A 19,767-nucleotide genomic window follows, 5' to 3' on the forward strand; every position below is an offset into this window, starting at 1 on the left:
TCTTTTGTTAATCCAGTTACATCTCACCTGACTTGTTCTGAACTCTATGCCGAGTTCTTTCATGTCCAAAAGTGTTTTCTTTTTTCTCGAAAGACTGTCTCATTTGGCTCAAGGATTATTAAAAGTGTGGTTCTGGGCGCCTGGGTGGCTCAGTCAGTTAAGCGTCTGACTTTGGCTCAGGTCATGATTTCAGGGTTTGTGAGTTTGAACCCCTCATCCTGGTTCGCTGCTGTCAGCACAGAGCCAGCTTTGCATCCTCTGTCCCCCTCTCTCTGTCCCTCCCCTGCTTGCTCTTTCTCAAAAATAAACATTAAAAAAGTATTGTTCTACTGCAATTAACATTGCTGAATGTTAATGAGAACTGAGGCCAGCTTGCTCCTCCTCCTCCCACACCACCCCCCTCCAACCCTTAAGTGTCTTTTTGCCTGACTTTAAAAGGGCCTTTTATCTTTGAAGATAGTTCTTCAAATAGCTCTTTGTTCTGACCATTCTGGATCATTTCATCTTGAACATGGTGTGTGCTTTCAGTTTCATTTAGTACTCTTGCAGAATTGTTCTGTTCCATTATTTTCGTTTTCTCTGGGGAGTCCAATTCTGTGTATTTCGGATTGCCTTCGCTTGTCTTCTCTTTCTTTTCCTAGACTCCTTTTTAAAGAATTATTTCCAATTTATATAATTTTTTCCAATTCTATAAATTTTAATTTACAGAATTGTCTTTGTTATTCCAATTTCTATCATCTACTTATAGGCATACCTCAGAGATATGTGGGTTCGATTCCAGACCTCAGCAGTAAAGCAAATATATATCATAACAAAAGGAATCAGATGAAGTTTTTGGTTTCCCAGTGCCCATAAAAAGTAGGTTTAGTCTATACTGTAGTTTATTAAATGTGCAAAGCCATTGTCTAGAAAATGTAGATGCCTTAATATTTGATTGCTAAAAAATACAAACCATCATCTTTTTACTGGTGGAGGGTCTGGCCACCATGTTGATGGCTGCTGACTGATGAGGGTTGTGCTGAAGGCTAGGGTGGCTGGGGGGGGTGCAGTCTCTTTTAAGACAACAATGCCTGGGTTTTTTTTCCCCCATTTTAAAAAATGATTTATTTCTGAGAGAGAGAGACAGCATGTGCAGGGGAGGGTCAGAGAGAGAGAAGGAGATACAGAATCCGAAGCAGGCTCCATCCAGGCTCTGAGCTAGCTGTCAGCACAGAGCCCGATGCAGGACTCGAATCCATGAACCATGAGATCATGACCTGAGCCAAGTCAGACGCTTAACCGACTGAGCCACCCAGGCGCCCCAACGGTGCCTGTTTATGCTGCATTGATTGCCTCTTCCTTTCAAGAACAGTATCTGTGTAGTGCGCATCAATGCTGTTTGGTATTTTACCTACAGTAGAATTTCAAAACTGGAGTCAATCCTCTCAAATGCTGCTGCTGCTTTATCAGCTAAGATTATGTAATATTCTGATTTTTGTAATGTTTGTTTTTGAGAGAGAAAGAATATGAGCTGGGAAGGAGCAGAGAGATGGGGGAGGGTACAGAGGATCTGAAGCACGTTCTGTATGGACAGCAGATTGCCCAATCCGGGGCCCGGACTCATGAGATCATGACTGGAGCTGAATTCAGACGCTTAGCCAACTGAACCATCCAGAAGCCCCAAGAAATTATGTAAAATTCTAAATCCTTTGTTGTCATTTCAACAGTCTTTATGGCATTTTCACCAGCACTGGATTGCCATGTCAATAAACCACTTTCTTTGCTCTTCTATAAGAAGAAACTCATCATCCATTCAAATTTTATCATAAGATTGTGGCCATTCAGCCACATCTTCAGGCTCCACATCTAAATCTCATTCTCCTGCTATTTCAACCACATCTACAGTGACTTTCTCTATTAAAGTCTTGAAACCCTAAAAGTCCTCCATGAGGGTTGGAATCCACTTCTTCCAAAGTTCTGTTAATATAGATATTTTGACCTCTTACCTTGAATAATATTCTTAGTGGCATCTAGATAGCAAATCCTTTCCAGAAGTTTTCCAGTGTACCTCGCCCAGAACTATCAGAAATCACAATCATTGGCAGCTATATAGCTTTACGAAAGGTCTTTCTTAATAAGACTTAAAAACCTTAAAGCAAGAATTAAAAGGTAAAACTTCTCCTTGCTCTGTGAGCTACAGCATGGATGTCATGTTAGCAGGCAGGAAAGCAGCAGGAGTCTCATTGGACATCTCCATCAGCTCCTGCATGACCAAGTGCATTGTCAATGAATAGTCATATCTTAGAACAAATCTTTTCTTCTGAGCAGTAGGTCTCAACAGTGGGCTTAAAATGTTCAGTCAAACATGTAAAGAGATGTGCTGTCGTCCAGGCTTTGCTATTGATTTATAGAGCACAGGCAGAGTAGATGTAACAGTTTTTGGGGGCCCTTGGATTTTCAGAATGGGAAGCTGCATTAGCCTGTCCTTTGAAGTAGGACTTCCCTCCAGCTACAACAGTCCTCGATGGCATCTTCCAGTAAAGGCTACGCTGAAAATATCATCTACATTGAAAATAATGTGGGTGGCCCCTGGCTGGCTCAGTTAAGTGTCCAACCTTGGCTCAGGTCATGATCTGGCTCATGAGTTCGAGCCCCACGTCAGACTCTGCTCAGAGCCTGGAGCCTGCTTCGGATTCTGTGCCTTCCTCTCTCTGCCCCTCCTCTCCCCCCCAACCTCATTTCTCTCAAAAATAAATAAACATTAAAGAAAAGATATGATTTGCAAGTATTTATCCCCACACAAGTTTGTTTTCTTATTCCCCTAACAAGGTTTTTCATGAAGTAATAGTTCTTAATTTTAACGAAATCCAGTTCATGGATTTTTCCTTTTATGGATCATGCTTTTAGTGTCAACTCTTAAGAACTCTGCCTAGCTCTAGAGCCTGATGATGTTTCTTATGTTGTTTAGTTTTCTGTTTTATTTATTTAATTTTTTAAATGTTTATTTTTGAGAACGAGACAGAGTGAGCAGGGGAGGGGCAGAGAGCGAGGGAGACACAGAATTTGAAGCAGGCACCAGGCTCCAAGCTGTCAGCACAGCGCCCGACTTGGGGCCCGAACTCACGAACTGTGAGATCACAATCTGAGTGAAGTCGGGCACTTAACCGACTGAGCCACCCAGGTGCCCCTAGTTTTCTGTTTTAAATGTAAATCCATGATTCATTTTAAGTTAATTTTTGTATAAGGTCTGAACTTAGGTAGAGGTTCATTTTTTATTCAGTAGAAAGCCAATTGCTCTAGCAGCCTTTATTGAAAAGGCTATCATTCCTCCATTGAATTCCATACCTGAGTCAAAAATCCACCCCACTCCTTGTTTTATTACTGTGGTCAAAATACCATGAAATTTACTATTTTAACCATTTTTAATTACACAGTTCACTGGCATAAAATAGATTCACGCTGCTATGCAGAAATCACCATATTCTACCTACTTTATGTAAGTGTAATCATACAATATTTGTCTTTCTGCGTCTGGCTTATCTCATTCAGGATACTGTTTTCCAGCTCATCCATGTCATAGCAGTATTGACCACAATTTGTTTATCCATTAATCCATCCCCTAGTGTTTATTCATATTTGAGAGAAAGACACAGAACGTGAGTGGGGGAGGGGCAGAGAAAAAGGGAGACACAGAATCTGAAGCAGGCTCCAGGCTCTGAGCTGTCAACACAGAGCCTGATGTGGGGCTCAAACTCATGAACCATGAGATCATGACCTGAGCTGAAGTCAGACGCTCAACCGACTGAGCCACCCAGGCGCCCCCAGTCCATTCCTTTTAAGGACCCTTGTGGGAGGCCTCATAGAAGACATCTGCTCACTCCTCTTTGGCTAGCGCTTAATCCCGTGGCCATATCTGATCATATGAGTGGTTTGGAAAGGTATATTTAGCCGAACAGTAATACGCCTAGCTAATATTACTAAGGAAGACAAAACTGATTTGAGAAGCAACTATTAGGCTCTATATTTCGGTGGTATCAAAAGAAATTACCTGGACTTCACAGTAAAATCCAGTGCTCAGGATAGTGAATTCTGGAATTGTTTTCCTTTTCTACAGTATTCATTCCACTTTTTAAAAGTTTTATTTATTTAGGTAATCTCTACACCCAGTGTGGGACTCAAACTCATGATCTCAAGATCAAGAATCACAGGATCTGGGCCTCTGGGTGGCACAGTTGGTTAAGCATCTGACTCTTGATTTCAGCTCAGGCCCTCGTTCCAGGATTGTGGGATTGAGCCTCATATCGGACTCTGCTGAGCATGGAGTCTGTGTGAGATTCTCCTCTTTCTCTCTCTCTCTCTCTCTCTCTCCCTTCCTCCCTTTTCCCCTGCCCTTCTCCCCTGCTCACACTCTTTCTCTAAAAAATAAAAAGATAATAGAAGGCTCTTCTCACCATACAGAGGCCTGCTGGTTACAGGACTTCTAAAACAACAATTGTGTCTGGAAGGCTGTGGGCTCAGGCCATTTTTGCTGGTTAACAGTAATGTCTTTGGGGGCGCCTGGGGGGGCTCAGTCGACTGAGCTTCCGACTTCGTCGCAGGTCATGATCTTACGGTTCATGAGTTTGAGCCCCGCATCAGGCCTTGTGCTGACAGCTCGGAGCCTGGAGCCTGCCTCCGATTCTGTGTCTCCTCTCTCTGCCCCTCCCCCAGTTGTGCTCGGTCTCTCTCTGTCTTTCAAAAATAAATAAATGTAAAAAAATAAAGATAAAAAACAAGTAGTGTCTCTGAAACCCGAGGGCCCACACAGCTCTTAAAGGTAGAAGGCAAAAAAAAAAAAAAAAAAAAGAAAAAGAAAAAGTATTTTTGTTCAAGATGAAGCTGAATTCTGTCTAGACAAGAGACAGGCTTGTGTGTGCAAAGCAAGAGAACACAGTGCCTCCTGGTGGCAAAGCAAACAACAGCGGAGCAATCTGGGAAAGGTAACGGGTGCCCAGAGAAACAGGGGCGGGGTCATGTCTAATTCCTGCCAAGGGCATTGGACGCGGAATCCACGTGATGCTAAAATCCACAGTTTAAAAAGTTGCTAAATTAACAGTTTGGATTTGTCAAAGACAACAATGAGATAGCCATATGATAAAAAAAAATTACATTTCTTAGGGCACTTGGGTGGCTCGACGGTTGAGCGTCGGGGCGTCAACTTCGGCTCAGGTCATGATTTCATGGTCCGTGGGTTCAAGCCCCGCGTCGGGCTCTGTGCTGACAGCTCAGAGCCTGGAGCCTGCTTCTGAGTCTGTGTCTCCCTCTCTTTCCCCCTCCCCTGCTCGTGCTCTCTCTCTCTCTCAAAAATAAATAAAACATCAAAAAATTTTTAAATACATTTCTTAATAATAACTTCCTGTTTTAATTTGCTACCAGAAAACATTTCAATTTTCTTGAGGAACTATTACGTTCTCTTATGAAGCAGCCTAATGAATAAGCCACTGATTCCCTTTCTGCCCTACAGTCCGGGAAGACTGGTGCTGAATGCAGTGTGTAAGCATAGTTACTAGAGACAGAGCCACCAGTCAGTGTGGTAGCTCTTTTCTCTTTCTCAAGGGAGAATATTATCTTTCTACTTAAACTGGTTTATTGTAAATGCATATCTTAAGCCACCCGAAATCTGATTTGGAAACTGATTTCAATCTTTCGTAAATTGTGTAGACTGAGCCAGGCAGCCTCCGCAGGGCACGAAATCTCCGGCAAGGACCTGGAGACGTATGTCCCGCAGCCTTTCCCAGGACTGTGAGGACCCAAGGGAGTGAGTCCACAGCCCAATCCAACAAATGCGTGTTGGCTTTTCCTGTCATGGCCAAAGGGGCGGCCTGAGAAAGCCTTTGCCCTGACAGGCGCTGCTGGCATTTCTCAGCCCCAATCTGGAACCTCCCTGGGGCAGCAGGGGCAGCACTGACAGAGACTGGGGGCCAGTGGAGAAGGTCCCTCCATCCTGACCAGCCAGCAAGCCCTCCAACCCTAGGGGTCAGGGGAGGCGTGGCCTCCCCTCAGGGCAGGTTGCTCAGGCCTTAAACCTCTGCTGAACGGAGGTTAAGCGTCGACTTCAGCACAAGTCCTGATCTCACCGTTTGGGGGTTTGATTCCCATATCAGGCTCACTGCTGTCGCCTGTGAGCGCAGAGCCTGGAGCCTCCTTCAGATTCTGTGTCTCCCTCTCTTTTTGCCCCTCCCCCACTCGTACTCTGTCTCCCTCTGTCTCTCAAAAATGAATAAACGTTAAACAAAATTTTAAAAAAGAAAGCAAAGAAAAAAAGAAATTCACAAGTCTTTCCTATCTTATCTGTTTATTTTTACCTTAGAGAAAGAGGGCATGAGCAGGGAAGAGGGGCAGAGACTCTCAAGCAGATTCCACTATTCGTGTGGAGCCCAAAACAGGGCCCGATCCCACCATCCTGGATCATAACCTGAGCCAAAATCAAGAGTCTATCACTCAACCAGCTGAGCCACCCAGGCGACCCAGGAATGCATTTACAAGTCTTCGGACCATGGGGAAGAGGAACATCTGAAGAGGGTCTCAGCCTTGAGATTTGAGAGCAGGAGACAGGAGATGGGATACACAGAGCAGAGATGACGTTATTAGCAAGAGGAAAATACATTAGGTGGAATCACACAAGAACCCGTTTCTCAGTGAAGTGGAAGAAAGGTCATCTGCTGAGAGTGAGGGGGACAGAATTCTATGGCTGATGTTAGAATTGGTGGATAATCACAGTAATAATCCTTGCTAATATTTATACAACGTTACTAGGAGCCAAGCTCTATGTTGAGTGCTGTATATACATTTTGACGTTAACTCATCACAACAGCCCTGTGCAGTAGAAACTCTTATCATTCCCATTTTATATACGAGGATGTGAGACAAGTTGCTTGCCTAAGTTCGCAAAGATAGCCCGTGTGTAGAGGGAACCAAGGCTGTCAGACTCCAAATAGAAGAAAGATAATTAAGGGGGGGCACCTGGGTGGCTCAGGCGGTTAAGCATCCGACTTGAGCTCAGGTCATGATCTAGCGATTCATGAGTTCGAGCCCCGTGCTGGGCTCTGTGCTGACAGCTCAGAGCCTGGAGCCTGCTTTGGATTCTGGGTCTCCCTCTCTCTCTGCCCCTCCCCCACTCATGCTCTGTCTCTCTCTCTCTCTGAGAGAGAGAGAGAGAGATGCAAGCGTTTTGAACTGGGAGGAGAGATAAGAAGAGAAAGAGCCAAGGGATCCAGTTAAAAGTTTCCTGTTTTGTTACATTATGAAGACAATAAGATCTTGAAATTATATTCACTAAAAACTAATAATAAAAATAAAATCTTTAAAAAAAAAAAAAGACAAATCCAGTGCAAGATTTGAAAAGTCTGTCGCGTGGTGATCTTTTCTTAAACATTCTGGTCAGCTCCTCAAATTCCGGTAAGAGTTGCTTGGTTTCAATCCTCCCAACCCCCTGAAAAGCAGAAATACTGGTGATGTTTTCAGATCGGCTGGTGAAAAAGTACCTGGTGTTCTAGATGCTGGTAGCTTCTGTTTGACAAATTAGTACAAACACGAATCCCCTGAGATCATTTTTTTAAAAAGTAGTCTCTATGCCCCACATGGGCTTGAACTCATAGCCCCGAGATCAAGAGTCGCATGCTCTGCTCTCCTAAACCAGCCAGGTGCGTCCCTTGAGACCATTCTATAAAGAGCCCACTCCGGTGGTTTGAGGACCATGGGCTACCCCCAGTGGAGATGGAAAATTCAATCCATGGTCTGAATGAGGAAAGGAGAAAAAGTCTTTCAAGAACTCATTGCTGAAATTTCCTCACGTTTCCTGAGAAAATTCTCTGCTTTAGTAATGGGAGAGACTAGACTGAACACAAAATGCATGGCTCTAGTAACACATGAGGATTTTAAAAAAATATTTATTTATTTTTGAGACAGAGAGAGACAGAGCTTGAGGCGGGGAGGGGCAGAGAGAGAGGGGGACACAGAATCTGAAGCAGACTCCAGGCTCTGAGCTGTTGGCACAGGGCCCAACACAGGGCTTGAAGCCATGAACTGAGATCGTGACCTGAGCCAAAGTTGGACGCTCAACCAACTGAGCCACCCAGGCGCCCCTTATTTATTTATTTCTGAGAGAGGGGGAGGGGGAAGGGCAGAGAAAAAGGGAGACAGAATCCCAAGCAGGTTCCACACTGTCGGGGCAAAGCCTGATGAGGGACTTGAGCTCACAAACCGTGAGATCATGATCTGAGCTGAAATCAGGAGTCAGATGCTTAACCGACGGAGCCACCCGGGTGCCCCTGTAACACGTCTTTTTTGGTTAGAACTGGATGGTGCAACTCAGTGGTTCTGAAGGTGTCCCAGGACCAAAAAAGCATCAATTCCTTGGGACCAGCAGATCATCAGTTCCTTGGGAACCAGTCAGATGTGCAAATTCCCAGGCCTCACCCCGGGCTTAGCACTCTGGGGGTGGGAGCGGAACCAGCAGTCTGCAGTTTAGCAAGCGCTCCAGGTGATTCCAATGCACTCTGATATTGGGAGCCGCTGGTACAAAGCAGATGTTTCAAATGCACCTGACAGAGGATCGGCTATTTCTCTACGGCTCCCGTGATGATCCCAGAATGCATCAGGCCACGCAAGCATCATTTATATATATTAAGAGTAAATGTTTTTTAATAAGTAACTTTTTTTAAAACTTGTGCCAGTCCAAGGATTTCCCTTTGAGTGGAGCATCACCAAGGGCCCCAGCCGTCCCTCATAATGATGGTCTCAGTTCTTACAGCCAACACAAGAGAACTATAGTTCCGTGCCACTATTTCTAGCCGTGGTATCCAAGTGGCTCTGGCCTGCCTTGAATACTTTTTTTTTTTTTTTTCAAGGTAAGTGCTTTGAGCCCCAGGGACAGTCCACTAAGAGCATCGAGGGGGCACCGAGAGGTGGGGGGTGGGCGAGCAGTGGCTCCTCTCTGCCTCGCCACAACAGCCCATCTGCTTTCAAGACCCGGGAATGAGCTTTTAACTGCAGCCGCTTTTAATATCCTCTGTTAAGGCTAAGTTCCTGCGCTGCTGGCACCAGACCTGTCCTGCAAGCCAGCCTCATTCAAGGACTTACAGTGGATTCATTCCAATTTCAAGACCCTGAAGACTCTTGTATCGCTGGGTTTGGCCACAACCAGCCCCGGTCAGGAGTGGGTCGTCTGCACACCTGCTCGCCTTCCTCAGATGTGGCAGCTCTTATTCAGACTCCCCCTCCTGGAAGGCGCTTGGCTTCTCCATCGCCTGTGGTCACATGGTAGGAGAGAGGATTTTTTTTCTTTAAATTTTTAAAAAACTTTAAAAATATATATTTATTTTGAGAGAGAGAACAAGTAGGGCAGGGGCAGAGAGAAGAGAGACAGAATCCAAAGCAGGCTCCATACCATCAACACAGAGCCCAATGCAGAGGCTCGAACCAACAAACCATGAGATGGTGACCTGAACGGAGTGGGGTAGGGGTGAGGGATCAAGAGTCAGGCGCTCAACCGACTGAGCCCCTCAGGTGCTCCTACAAGTTTACTGAACTTCTGCACGGGGCCACTAGGTGGCAGCATTGTCCCCGCAACCTGATTACATTTCTGGAGGGGGTTTTTTGCTTCCCAGTTGAGTATATTTAAAAACAAGGCAGGAGCATCTGACCGAGTCAGTCCTTGGAGCATGCGACTCTTGATCTCGGGGTTGTAGGTTCGAGGTCCAGCTGGCTGTAGAAATTACTTTAAAAAAAAGGTGTCTGACTTTCACTCAGGTCATGATCTCATGGTTTGTGGGTTCAAGCCCAGTGTTGGGCTCTGTGCTAACAGCTCAGAGCCTTCTTGGGATTCTATGTCTCCCTCTCTCTCAGCTCCACCTGAGCTCATTCTCTCTCCCTCTAAAAATAAATAAACATTAAAAACAATAAACAAATAAATTTGGGGCACCACTTTGACTCCGGTCCTAATCTCATGGCTCATGAGTTCCAGCCCCACGATGGGCTCTGTGCTGACAGCTTAGAGCCTGGAGCCTGCTTCAGATTCTGTGTCTCCCTCTCTCTCTCTGCCTCTCCCCAACTTGCGCTCTGTCTCACACACAAAAATAAATAAACATTTAAAAAGATTAAAAATTAATTAATTTAAAAATTCAGAAGGAAATTAATGAAATGGCAAGACAACACAATAAAGAAAAACAACAGAGTCAAAAATTGGTTCTTTAAGAGAACTAATAACACTTATTAAACTCTGGAGGCACCTGGCTGGCTCACACGGTCAAGCATGCTGACTCTTGATCTTCTAGTTGTAAGTCTGAGCCCTGTGTTGGTTGTAGAGATTACTTGAAAAATAAAATCTTTTATTTATTTTTTATTTTTTAATCTATTTATTTTTGAGAGAGATAGAGAGAGACTGAGACAGAGTGCAAGCGAGGAAGGAACAGAGAGGGGGACACAGAATCTGAAGCAGGCTCTGAGCTGTGGCTCAAACTCAGGAACTGAGAGGTCATGACCTGAGCCGAAGTCAGATGCCTAACCAACTGAGCCACCCAGGTGCCCCCCAAAATAAAATCTTTTAAAAAATGTATAAAACTCTGGAAAGACTTATTTATTTTAAAAAGATAAGGCACACATTCTGATTTTCGGAATGAAAACACACGACATTCCTTTTTAGTTCGAAAGCTCTAAAAATGTTAGAGAACCTCACACCTGTTAGAATGACTATATGATGCAGCATTTGTGCAGGTATATATCTGAAGGAAACAAAATTACTCTCTCCAAGAAAGATCTGCACCCCGATGTTCACTGCAGAAGTATTCATGGAAGCAACCTAAGTGTCCCCAGATGGATGAATGGATAACGAAAATGTGATGTGTGTGTGTGTGTGTGTGTGTGTGTGTGTGTGTATAATGTTATAATATTCAGCCATAAAAAAGGAGGGAATCTGTCATTTACAACGACATAGATGGACCTTGAGGGCATTATGCCAAATGAAATAAGTCAGAGAGAGACAAATAGTGGATGCTCTCATCCGTGGAACCTAAAAAATCAAACTGAGAAACAGTAGAAGAGTGTTTGCCAGGGGCTGGGGGTGGGGAGAAAAATGGGGAGATGTTGGTCAAAGGGATCAAATTTTCAGTCATAAGATGAATGAGTTCAGGGATCTAACGTACAACATGGTGAGTATGGTTAACAAAACTGTTTTGTAACCTTCAAATATAGTATTGCTGTATTGAAATCCTTGCTCTAAGAGTAGATCTTTAATGTTCTCACCATAGCAACAACAACAATGAAATGGTAATTATTTGAGGTGAAAGATGTAACTAACCTCATTGTCATAAACATTTTGCAATATATACAATGTAGCAAACCATCACATCGTACACTTACATGATGTTGTATGGCAGTTATAAAATAAAGCTGAAAAAATAAGAGATTATGTAAACCCTTGCCCTGATAAATATGAATCTCATATAAAAATGAAAAATTTCCTACAAAACCACAACATACCAATAACATCTGAAGAAGGAAAAAAAATCTGAAGAGTTCTATATGTATTTTTAGTCGGCTCTAAGTAAAACAGTGTCACAAAGGAAAAACCAGGTTGGAGTATTATTTTTTTTAATGTTTATTTTTGAGAGAGAGGGAGCATGAGCGGGGAAGGGCAGAGAGAGAGAGACACAGAATCTGAAGCAGGCTCCAGGCTCTGAGCTGTCAGCACAGAGCCTCCACGCAAGGCTTAAACCCACAAACCACGAGATCATGACCTGATCCAAAGTTGGATGCTTGACTGACTGAGCCACCCAGGGGCCCCTGGAGTACTATGAATATAACAGCAGTTGCGGACTTAAAATATAAACAAACACTGCGCCATAAATGCTACTCACTCAGCCCTGAATCCAGGATGGTTCTGATGAAACAGACCCAGAAGGAGGCAGAAGACTCCCATGCCGCTGACTGCTCTGTCCCAAGGTCTTTTAAAATACGAAGGCTGAAGTGATGTTCCTCTTTCTGACAGCAGGTGGTGCCAGTGAGACATGTACAGCTTAGTGGCAAACAGCTAATGGCACTTCAGACCTTCTCCTGTGAAGATTTAAGAGACAAATGCCAGGGGTTTTTCATGATTGAAAGTGGCAGAGTTCCTACATGTAATGTCAAACCTGGTAGGAACTTTCAGTCCTGCTAAGTCCAGCTCCCAGGCACATGGAAGCTGGGGTGTGTTGCACATAATGTGGAGAAACAAGGGGTTTTATTTAGGTTTCTGTTAAGTAAAGGAGAACTTGGGGCGCCTGGGTGGCTCAGTTGGTTAAGCGTCCGACTTCTGCTCAGGTCATGATCTCACAGTCTGTGGGTTCAAGCCCCCCTTCAGGCTCTGTGCTGACGGCTTGGAGCCTGGAGCCTGCTTCAGAGTCTATGCGTCCCTCCCTCTCTCTGTTCCTCCCCCGCCTCCGCTCTGCCTCTCTTTCTCTCAAAAACAAAGATTAAAAAAATTAAAGAAGAGAGAACTTAAAAGTGAAGCCGCCTTCATGCCTGAGACCTCTGTAACTAGAGACCAGATGTCACTGCTGTCCAGGAGAAACGTGAACGTGATGCTCATCAGGGAGCCTGTCCGGGGCCCGGAAGGAGCCAGCAGACAGACTAAAACAGTCAGGTGAAAATGCAACATTTTAATGCAACATTTTAATTAAGGAAAACTGTTCCCGCCACACCCCTCAGCAGGACTACAACCCATCGTGGGATGAGGGCTACGTTGTGCAGAAGAGAGTCAACATATCTGCTGTAACAGAAGAAAAATCACCTCTGATCAAAAGAGCTGTGTCTGAGCTGCTCAGATGTCAAGATAGATGTTCTAAAGGACACATTCAGGTTTTATTTTGTTTGGTTCTTGTTCTCCTTTTTATAATCCATTCTGTCTCTTCATTCATTATTAACAGGACAGCGGTATGTGATCTGATTTTAGGAATACCCTTACCCAACACACACACACACTACTGGTAAGCGTTAAGCAGTACTTTACAATGATGTTATAGTTCTCTGATACTGACCAGAACCACAATAATAGCTTTTTAAATTTTTTATTTTTTAGAAGAGTCATTTGACATTGGACACTTTCTCGTGGTAAGTCCAGAAAAGATTTTAAAAATTAGGTCACCTTCTCATATGCAATACTTTGTGCAGTAAATATCACCGTGCCCATTATACAGATGTGCCTCTGAAAATTAAGTCTTGGAAAACCTGAACGTTTGGGGCACCTGGATGGCTCAGTCTGTTAAGCATATGACTTGTTTTCAGCTCAGGTCATGATCTCACGGTTAGATTCGTGAGCTCAAGCCAGGAGTCGGGCTCCACAATGACATCGCAGAGCCTGGTTGGGATTCTCTCTCTTCTCTCTCTGCGCCTCCCTAGCTCCCACTCTCCGTCCCTCTCTCTCTCCAAATAAATAAGTAAACTTGAAAAAAAAAAGAAAACCTGAACATTTGACTTAAGTCACATAACTAAATCCAGATCAGACTGTTGAAAGTTATGCAACCCAAATTAATTTTCTGAGACAACCTCTAAAACCTGTGTTTGGAAGTCAGGAAATGGGCTGTGGCAACACTCTCTTGTCCAGATTGGGGACATGATATCACACAATCTCATCTCAACTGCTTCTGCGATTAGTAGACTCTGCCACGAATTCTCTTTCTTAGAAACCAGGAAGGGTTTGTCCATTCTTCAGATACCATCTTCCGGCAGCTGAGAAATGTATCCACCTTTTCTAATCCCGGGACCAGATCGTGAAGCAGTTTGTAGTGATCAAAACCTGGTTGATCTGGATGAAAGGGAGGCGTAGAGTGGACTGTTGAGGGAATCAGAATTCCAGAGAGAGAGACTCGGGTACAGGGTACAGCGTGAGCCAGAGGAGTGATACCTAATACCATTACAGAGTGCTTCTCAACCAGCGGCAGTTCCCCTCCCGGCCCCCGTCACTGGGCAATGTCTGGAGACTTTTGGGGTACATATGGGAGTGGGGGTTACTGGTACCTAGGAGTAGGAAGGGGCAAGGCATATGGAGAAGGCACTTAAACCTAGGTATTCCAGATGAAGGTTTTAAAAGGTTATTTTTAGGTGTGCCTGGCTGGCTCAGTCAGTAGAGCTTGTGACTTTTTTTTTATGCATATAATGCTTATTTATTTTATTTTTTGAGAGAGAGAAGAGAGTGCAAGCAGGGGAGGGGCAGAGAGAGGGGGGGACAGAGGATGTGAAGCAGGCTCCATGCTGACAGCAGAGAGCCTGATGTGGGGCGCAAACCCACAAACTGGGATCACGACCCCAGCTGAAGTTGGATTCTTTTTTTTTTTAATTTTTTTTAATGTTTTATTTATTTCTAGGAGAGAGAGAGAGAGACAGCATGAACAGGGGAGGGTCAGAGAGAGAGGGAGTCACAGACTGAAAGAGGCTCCAGGCTCTGAGCTGGCAGTCAGCATAGAGCACGACGCGGGGCTCGAACCCACGAACCGCGAGAACCCACGAACCGCGAGATCATGACCTAAGCGAAAGTCGGACGCTTAACCGACTAAGCCACCCAGGCGCCCCTGAAGTTGGATTCTTAACCAATGAGCCACCCAAGCGCCCCTAGAGCCTGTGCCCCTTGATCTAGGGGTTGTGAGTTTGAGCTCCATGCTGGGTATAGAGATGACTTAAAAAGTAAAATCTTTAAAGAAAAAATAAAAACAAGGATTATTTTTAAAGATCAAAATTAATGCAAAAATCCACAATGAACAAAATATAAAAATTTTAAATAAAGACAGGATCAGTAACAGCTCTGAGCAGAGCCATATTGGAGCCTGAGGCAGAAGCGAAAATCAGAAATACTGATCCTTTTTTTATTTAGGAAATTTTAATTAAAATTATAAATAGAGTTAAAGGTTGAGGGAATTTTTTTTATTTTTATTTTTTAAAATTTTCCAGTGTTTCTATTTATTTCTGAGAGAGAGAGAGACAGCATGAGCAGGAGAAGGACAGAATCTGAAGCAGGCTCCAGGCTGGCAGTCAGCACAGAGCCCGACGCGGGGCTCGAACCCACGAACCGTGAGATCATGACCTGAACTGAAGTTGGACGCTCAGCTGACTGAGCCACCCAGGCGCCCAGAGGGAATCTTTTTAAAAAAGTTTTTTAATAAAATTTTTTTAATGTTTATTTTATTTTTGTGAGAGAGAGAGAGACACAGAATCCAAAGCAGGCTCCAGGCTCTGAGCTGTCAGCACAGAGCCCGACGCGGGGCTCGAATTCACAAACCGAGAGATAATGACCTGAGCCAAAGTCGGAGGCTTAACTGACTGAACCACCCAGGCTCCCTGAGGGAATCTTTAAAGTATATAATTTGAAAGCTAATTAAGCCAAATAAATAAATGCTAAGTAAACATTAATCAAAGAACAAGGAAAGTGAATATGTTAAATTTTATCACAGAAAGTATTAAAATTATAAATATAAGATGACTTGCACATTGAGATTCAGGCTGTTTTTTTTTTTTAAGTTTACTTATTTATTTTGAGGGGCAGCGGGAGCAGAGAGAGAATCCCAAGCCCAAACCAAGAGTCAGACGCTTAACTGACTGAGCCACCTATGCACCCCTTGAGATTCAAGTTGTAAGAAAACTAAGTTTTAAAAACTTACAAGCACAATAAATAGAATATTAATTTAAATACAAGAAGATGTAAAACATTTTTTTAAATTTTTGAGATAGAGAGGGAGAGAGGGTGTGTGAGTGGGGGAGGGGTAGAGAGAGAGGGAGAGAGAATCCTAAGCAGGCTTTGAAGTGGGACTCACACTCACAAACTGAGATCATGACCTGGGCTGAAGTCAGACACTTAACTGACTGAGCCACCTAGGCGCCCAGATGTAAAACTTTTTTTAATGTTTATTTGAGAGAGAGAGAGAGAGAGAGAGAGGCGGAGTGCAAGTGGGAGGAGGGCAGAGAGAGAGACACACACAGAATCCAAAGCAGGCTCCAGGCTCTGAGCTGTCAGCACAGAGCCAGATGTGGGGCTCGAACTCAGGACCCGCAAGATCATGACCTGAGCTGACGTCGGATGCTCAACTGACTAAGCCACCCAGACGCCCCCCAAATGTAAAACATTTTAAAGCTAAAATCCCCACTCTGCCACCAAAACTCAAGCACAGATTTGAGGTTCTCTCTGACTGGCTGAGGAATCCCAGTACATGTAGGTATAAAGCTTCAAAGGGGAGGGGTGCCTGGGTGGCTCAGTGGGTTTCATGATCTTACTGTTCCTGAGTTGGAGCCCCGTGTCGGGCTCTGTGCTGACAGCTCGGAGCCCGGAGCTGCTTCAGATTCTGTCTCCCTCTCTCTCTGTCCTTCCCCCACTTGCACTCTGTGTCTCTCTGTCTCTCTCTCAAAAGTAAATAAATATTAAAAGATTAAAAGAAAAAAAAGAAAAGCTTAAAAGAAAAAAGCGTCAAAGGGGACACCCCAGACGATGGGAAGCAGCGAATACGCTGCAGACTGTTTTGTGGGCACAGCCCACACTGCTTCCGTTTTACTCTTCTGCAAGATGAATGACCAGTTTGTAACGGGGGTGGGGGGTGGCGGGGGGTAGGGGATTGTAACTGCAGGCGTGGGTGATGGGTCCCTGGCGGGTCCTCATGATGCTGTGACACTGGCACAGCCTATATCTAGAGAACTCTTTCCTGAATGATCTGTATAATTCCAATTCAGGAGTCACATTCCTGTTGAAGGTGGGTGTAGTCCAATGAGAAAGGGGAAAAAAGGGGCAAAATTAAAGCAAAGCAGAAAAGAGCCAGTAGTTCAAAGAATGAGATACCAACGCAATTAAACTTGTGCAGTTGGGGATGATTTCTCTGCCAAGGATAGCTTCCCTGCACTGAATCATTTGACTTAGCTAAGAGCATTGATCTCTGAAAGGCACTGAAAGCATAAGCCTTTATAATTGAAAGATGATTAATAACCGAAAATAACTCAGAAGAGCTTCAGTTGGTGGTTAAAAAATATAAAACGTGAGAATCTTAAAATGAAAGGGGCACCTGGGTGGCTCAGTCAGTTAAGCGTCTGACTCTTGATTTCGGCCCAGGTCATGATCTCACTGTTTGTGAGTTCAGGCCCCACAAGAGGCTCTGCGCTGATAGTGTGGAGCCTGCTTGGGATCCTTTCTGTCCTCTCTCTGCCCCTCCTCTGCTCTGCGCTCCCTCTCTCTCTCTCTCTCAGAATAAATAAGTAAACTTAAAAAAAGAGAGAGAGAGGTGCGCCTGGGTGGCTCAGTCGGTTAAGCGTCCGACTTTCGCTTAGGTCATGATCTCGCGGTTCGTGGGTTCGAGCCCCGCGTCGGGCTCTGTGCTGACTGCCAGCTCAGAGCCTGGAGCCTGTTTCAGTCTGTGACTCCCTCTCTCTCTGACCCTTCCCTGCTCACGCTTCTCTCTCTCTCTCCTAGAAATAAATAAAACATTAAAAAAAAATTAAAAAAAAAAAAGAGAGAGAGAGAGAGAGAGGGGTGCCTGGGTGGCTCAGTCGGTGAAGCGTCCAACTGCAGCTCAGGTCATCATCTCACGGTTCATGGGTTCGAGCCCCGCGTCGGGCTCTGTGCTGACAGCTCAGAGCCTGGAGCCTGTTTCAGATTCTGTGTCTCCCTCTCTCTCTGCCCCTCCCCCTCTCATGCTCTGTCTCAAAAATAAATAAAACATTAAAAAAATTAAAAATATTTTTTTTTAAAAAAAGAGAATCTTAGTATGAAAATAGTAATGAAGGCTTAATGACATTCTGAATGCAGAAGAGAGTGGGAAATAGAACTGAGAAAAAATCTAGACTTTATTGGCCCCAGTTTTAACTCTGGGGGAAAAAAAAACCACAAAGAGAAATGTTATATTAAAATTACTTTAACTTCTGTTGGTATAACATTACCGATCAACTTTATAATCATGTGATTGTGAATCTGCTTCCAACAATACATAAAGTGATTAAGTTAGTCCAATGTGTCAGATTCTAGAAAGCTGATTGATTTGGGGGAAATTTAGTTTATGGTAGCATAACTTAACAATTTATTAGTGCTGTGAATAGTCTATAAATATTTTTAAAAAAATTTTTTTAATGTTTTATTTATTTCTGAGAGAGAGAGAGAGAGACAGTGTGAACAGGGGAGGGGCAGAGAGAGAGGGAGACACAGAATCTGAAGCAGGGTCCAGGCTCTGAGCTGTCAGCAGAGACCGACCTGGGGCTTGAACCCATGGACTGTGAGATCATGACCTGAGCTGACGTCGGATGCTTAACTGAGTGAGCCATCCAGGCGCCCCATTCCCAAATTAGTTCTCAATCATTTCTAGCATCTATGTAATTTTTAAAAATCTCATTGGTATTTAGAGTGCTTTTTACTGGAGCCTGGGTGGCTCAGTCAATTAGGCCGCTGACTTTAGCTCAGGTCATGCTCTTGTGGTTTGTGGGTTTGAGTCCTGCATCGGGCTCCATGCTGACAGCTTCAGAGCCTCTGTCCCCCTCTCTCTTTACCTTTTCCCCACTCATACACACTCTCTCTCTCTCAAAAATAAACCTTAAAAATGAATAATAATAAATAAAATGCTTTTTACTAAATTATTGACTGGCACAAAGAAGAAGTACCAGGGCTCATGGAAAGCAGGAGTGTTTCAGGATTTTGGAACCAATGAGGAAATGAAACGCAATCTCAAAAATGAGAAGCAGAAACTTCCGGTTTAGACTGTGGCTGAGTAGCCTTGTGACAGGTCAACTGTCTGCTGAGAACTTGGAAAGCTGGATAAACATAAAAACAGCTACTTGAAAGTATCAGAGAGCTTTCTTTCTTATTTTTTATAAGATCAAAAAAATTTTTTTGTTATTTTAGAGAGAGAGAGAGAGAGAGGGCACGCACGCTGGGGAGGAGCAGATAGAAAGGAAGAGAGAGAATCTTATGCAGACACTGAGCTCAGCACAGAGCCTGACTCAGAGCTCAATCTAATGACCCTGAGGTCATGACCTGAGCTGAAATCAAGAGTCAGTCCCTTAACGGACTCAGTCCCTCGGCCTCCGTATCAGAGAGCTTTCAGTGCAGTAGGGAATTTAAGAGGCCAGGACCTCAGAGAGAAGGGAAGCTTGGGCACATTTGCTGACTCGTGGCAGTGCCAGAAAAGTCTCCCCTCTCTCCTCCTTCATCCGGCTTTCTTCCCGTCTGTGGATTACATCCATATCCCTGAGCATCAAAATTGTTGTCATTTCTCCCATTTTAAATAAACCTTCTCTTAAAACGACTTTCACCATCAGCCACTGCCCTCTGTCTTTGCTCTTCTTTGCAGCGAATTCCTCAACAAAGTACAGTATTTCCTGCTCATATTCAAGCAGCATCCTTGGTTAGGTGGCTTTCCATAGGATCAAGACCTACACTTCTTATCATACGTGCTGCCATTTTCTAGGTCTTTTTTTTTTTTAGGTCTTTCTTTTTTATTTATTGGGGGGAGGTGAGAGCAGGGGGAGGAGCAGAGAGAAGGGGAAAGAGAAAATCCCAAGCAGTCTCCACATTCAGCACAGAGCCCAGAGTGGGGCTCAATGACACAACCATGAGATCATGACCTGAGCGGAAATCAAGAGTTGGATGCTCAACTGACTAAGCCACCCAGGCGCCCCACGCATTAATTATTTTACATTGTTGCTACTAATATTACTTTACATTATGACCAAGATTACTTAACTTCCAGTTTCTAGTAAATTTAGGAAACATACGAGAAAGTTACATGACATCAGGAGGAAGTAAATCAGAAAAAT

The 19,767-nt window shown here is 44.1% G+C and overlaps 1 protein-coding gene across 1 annotated transcript in view; it reads left to right on the forward strand.

The window, feature by feature from the left end:
• Positions 1-12,512: 12,512 nt before the first annotated feature.
• NANOGNB (NANOG neighbor homeobox) overlaps positions 12,513-19,767 on the forward strand; it is a 44,299-nt gene continuing 37,044 nt past the window's right edge. Inside the window, exon 1 of the mRNA XM_039220639.1 lies at positions 12,513-12,632. Within this exon, the coding sequence (XP_039076570.1) occupies positions 12,513-12,632 (120 nt within the window). The remainder of the gene's footprint in view (positions 12,633-19,767) is intronic.

Source organism: Hyaena hyaena, unplaced genomic scaffold (assembly GCF_003009895.1).
Source record: "Hyaena hyaena isolate Hyena2069 unplaced genomic scaffold, ASM300989v1 scaffold_909, whole genome shotgun sequence".
Lineage (NCBI taxonomy): Eukaryota > Metazoa > Chordata > Mammalia > Carnivora > Hyaenidae > Hyaena > Hyaena hyaena.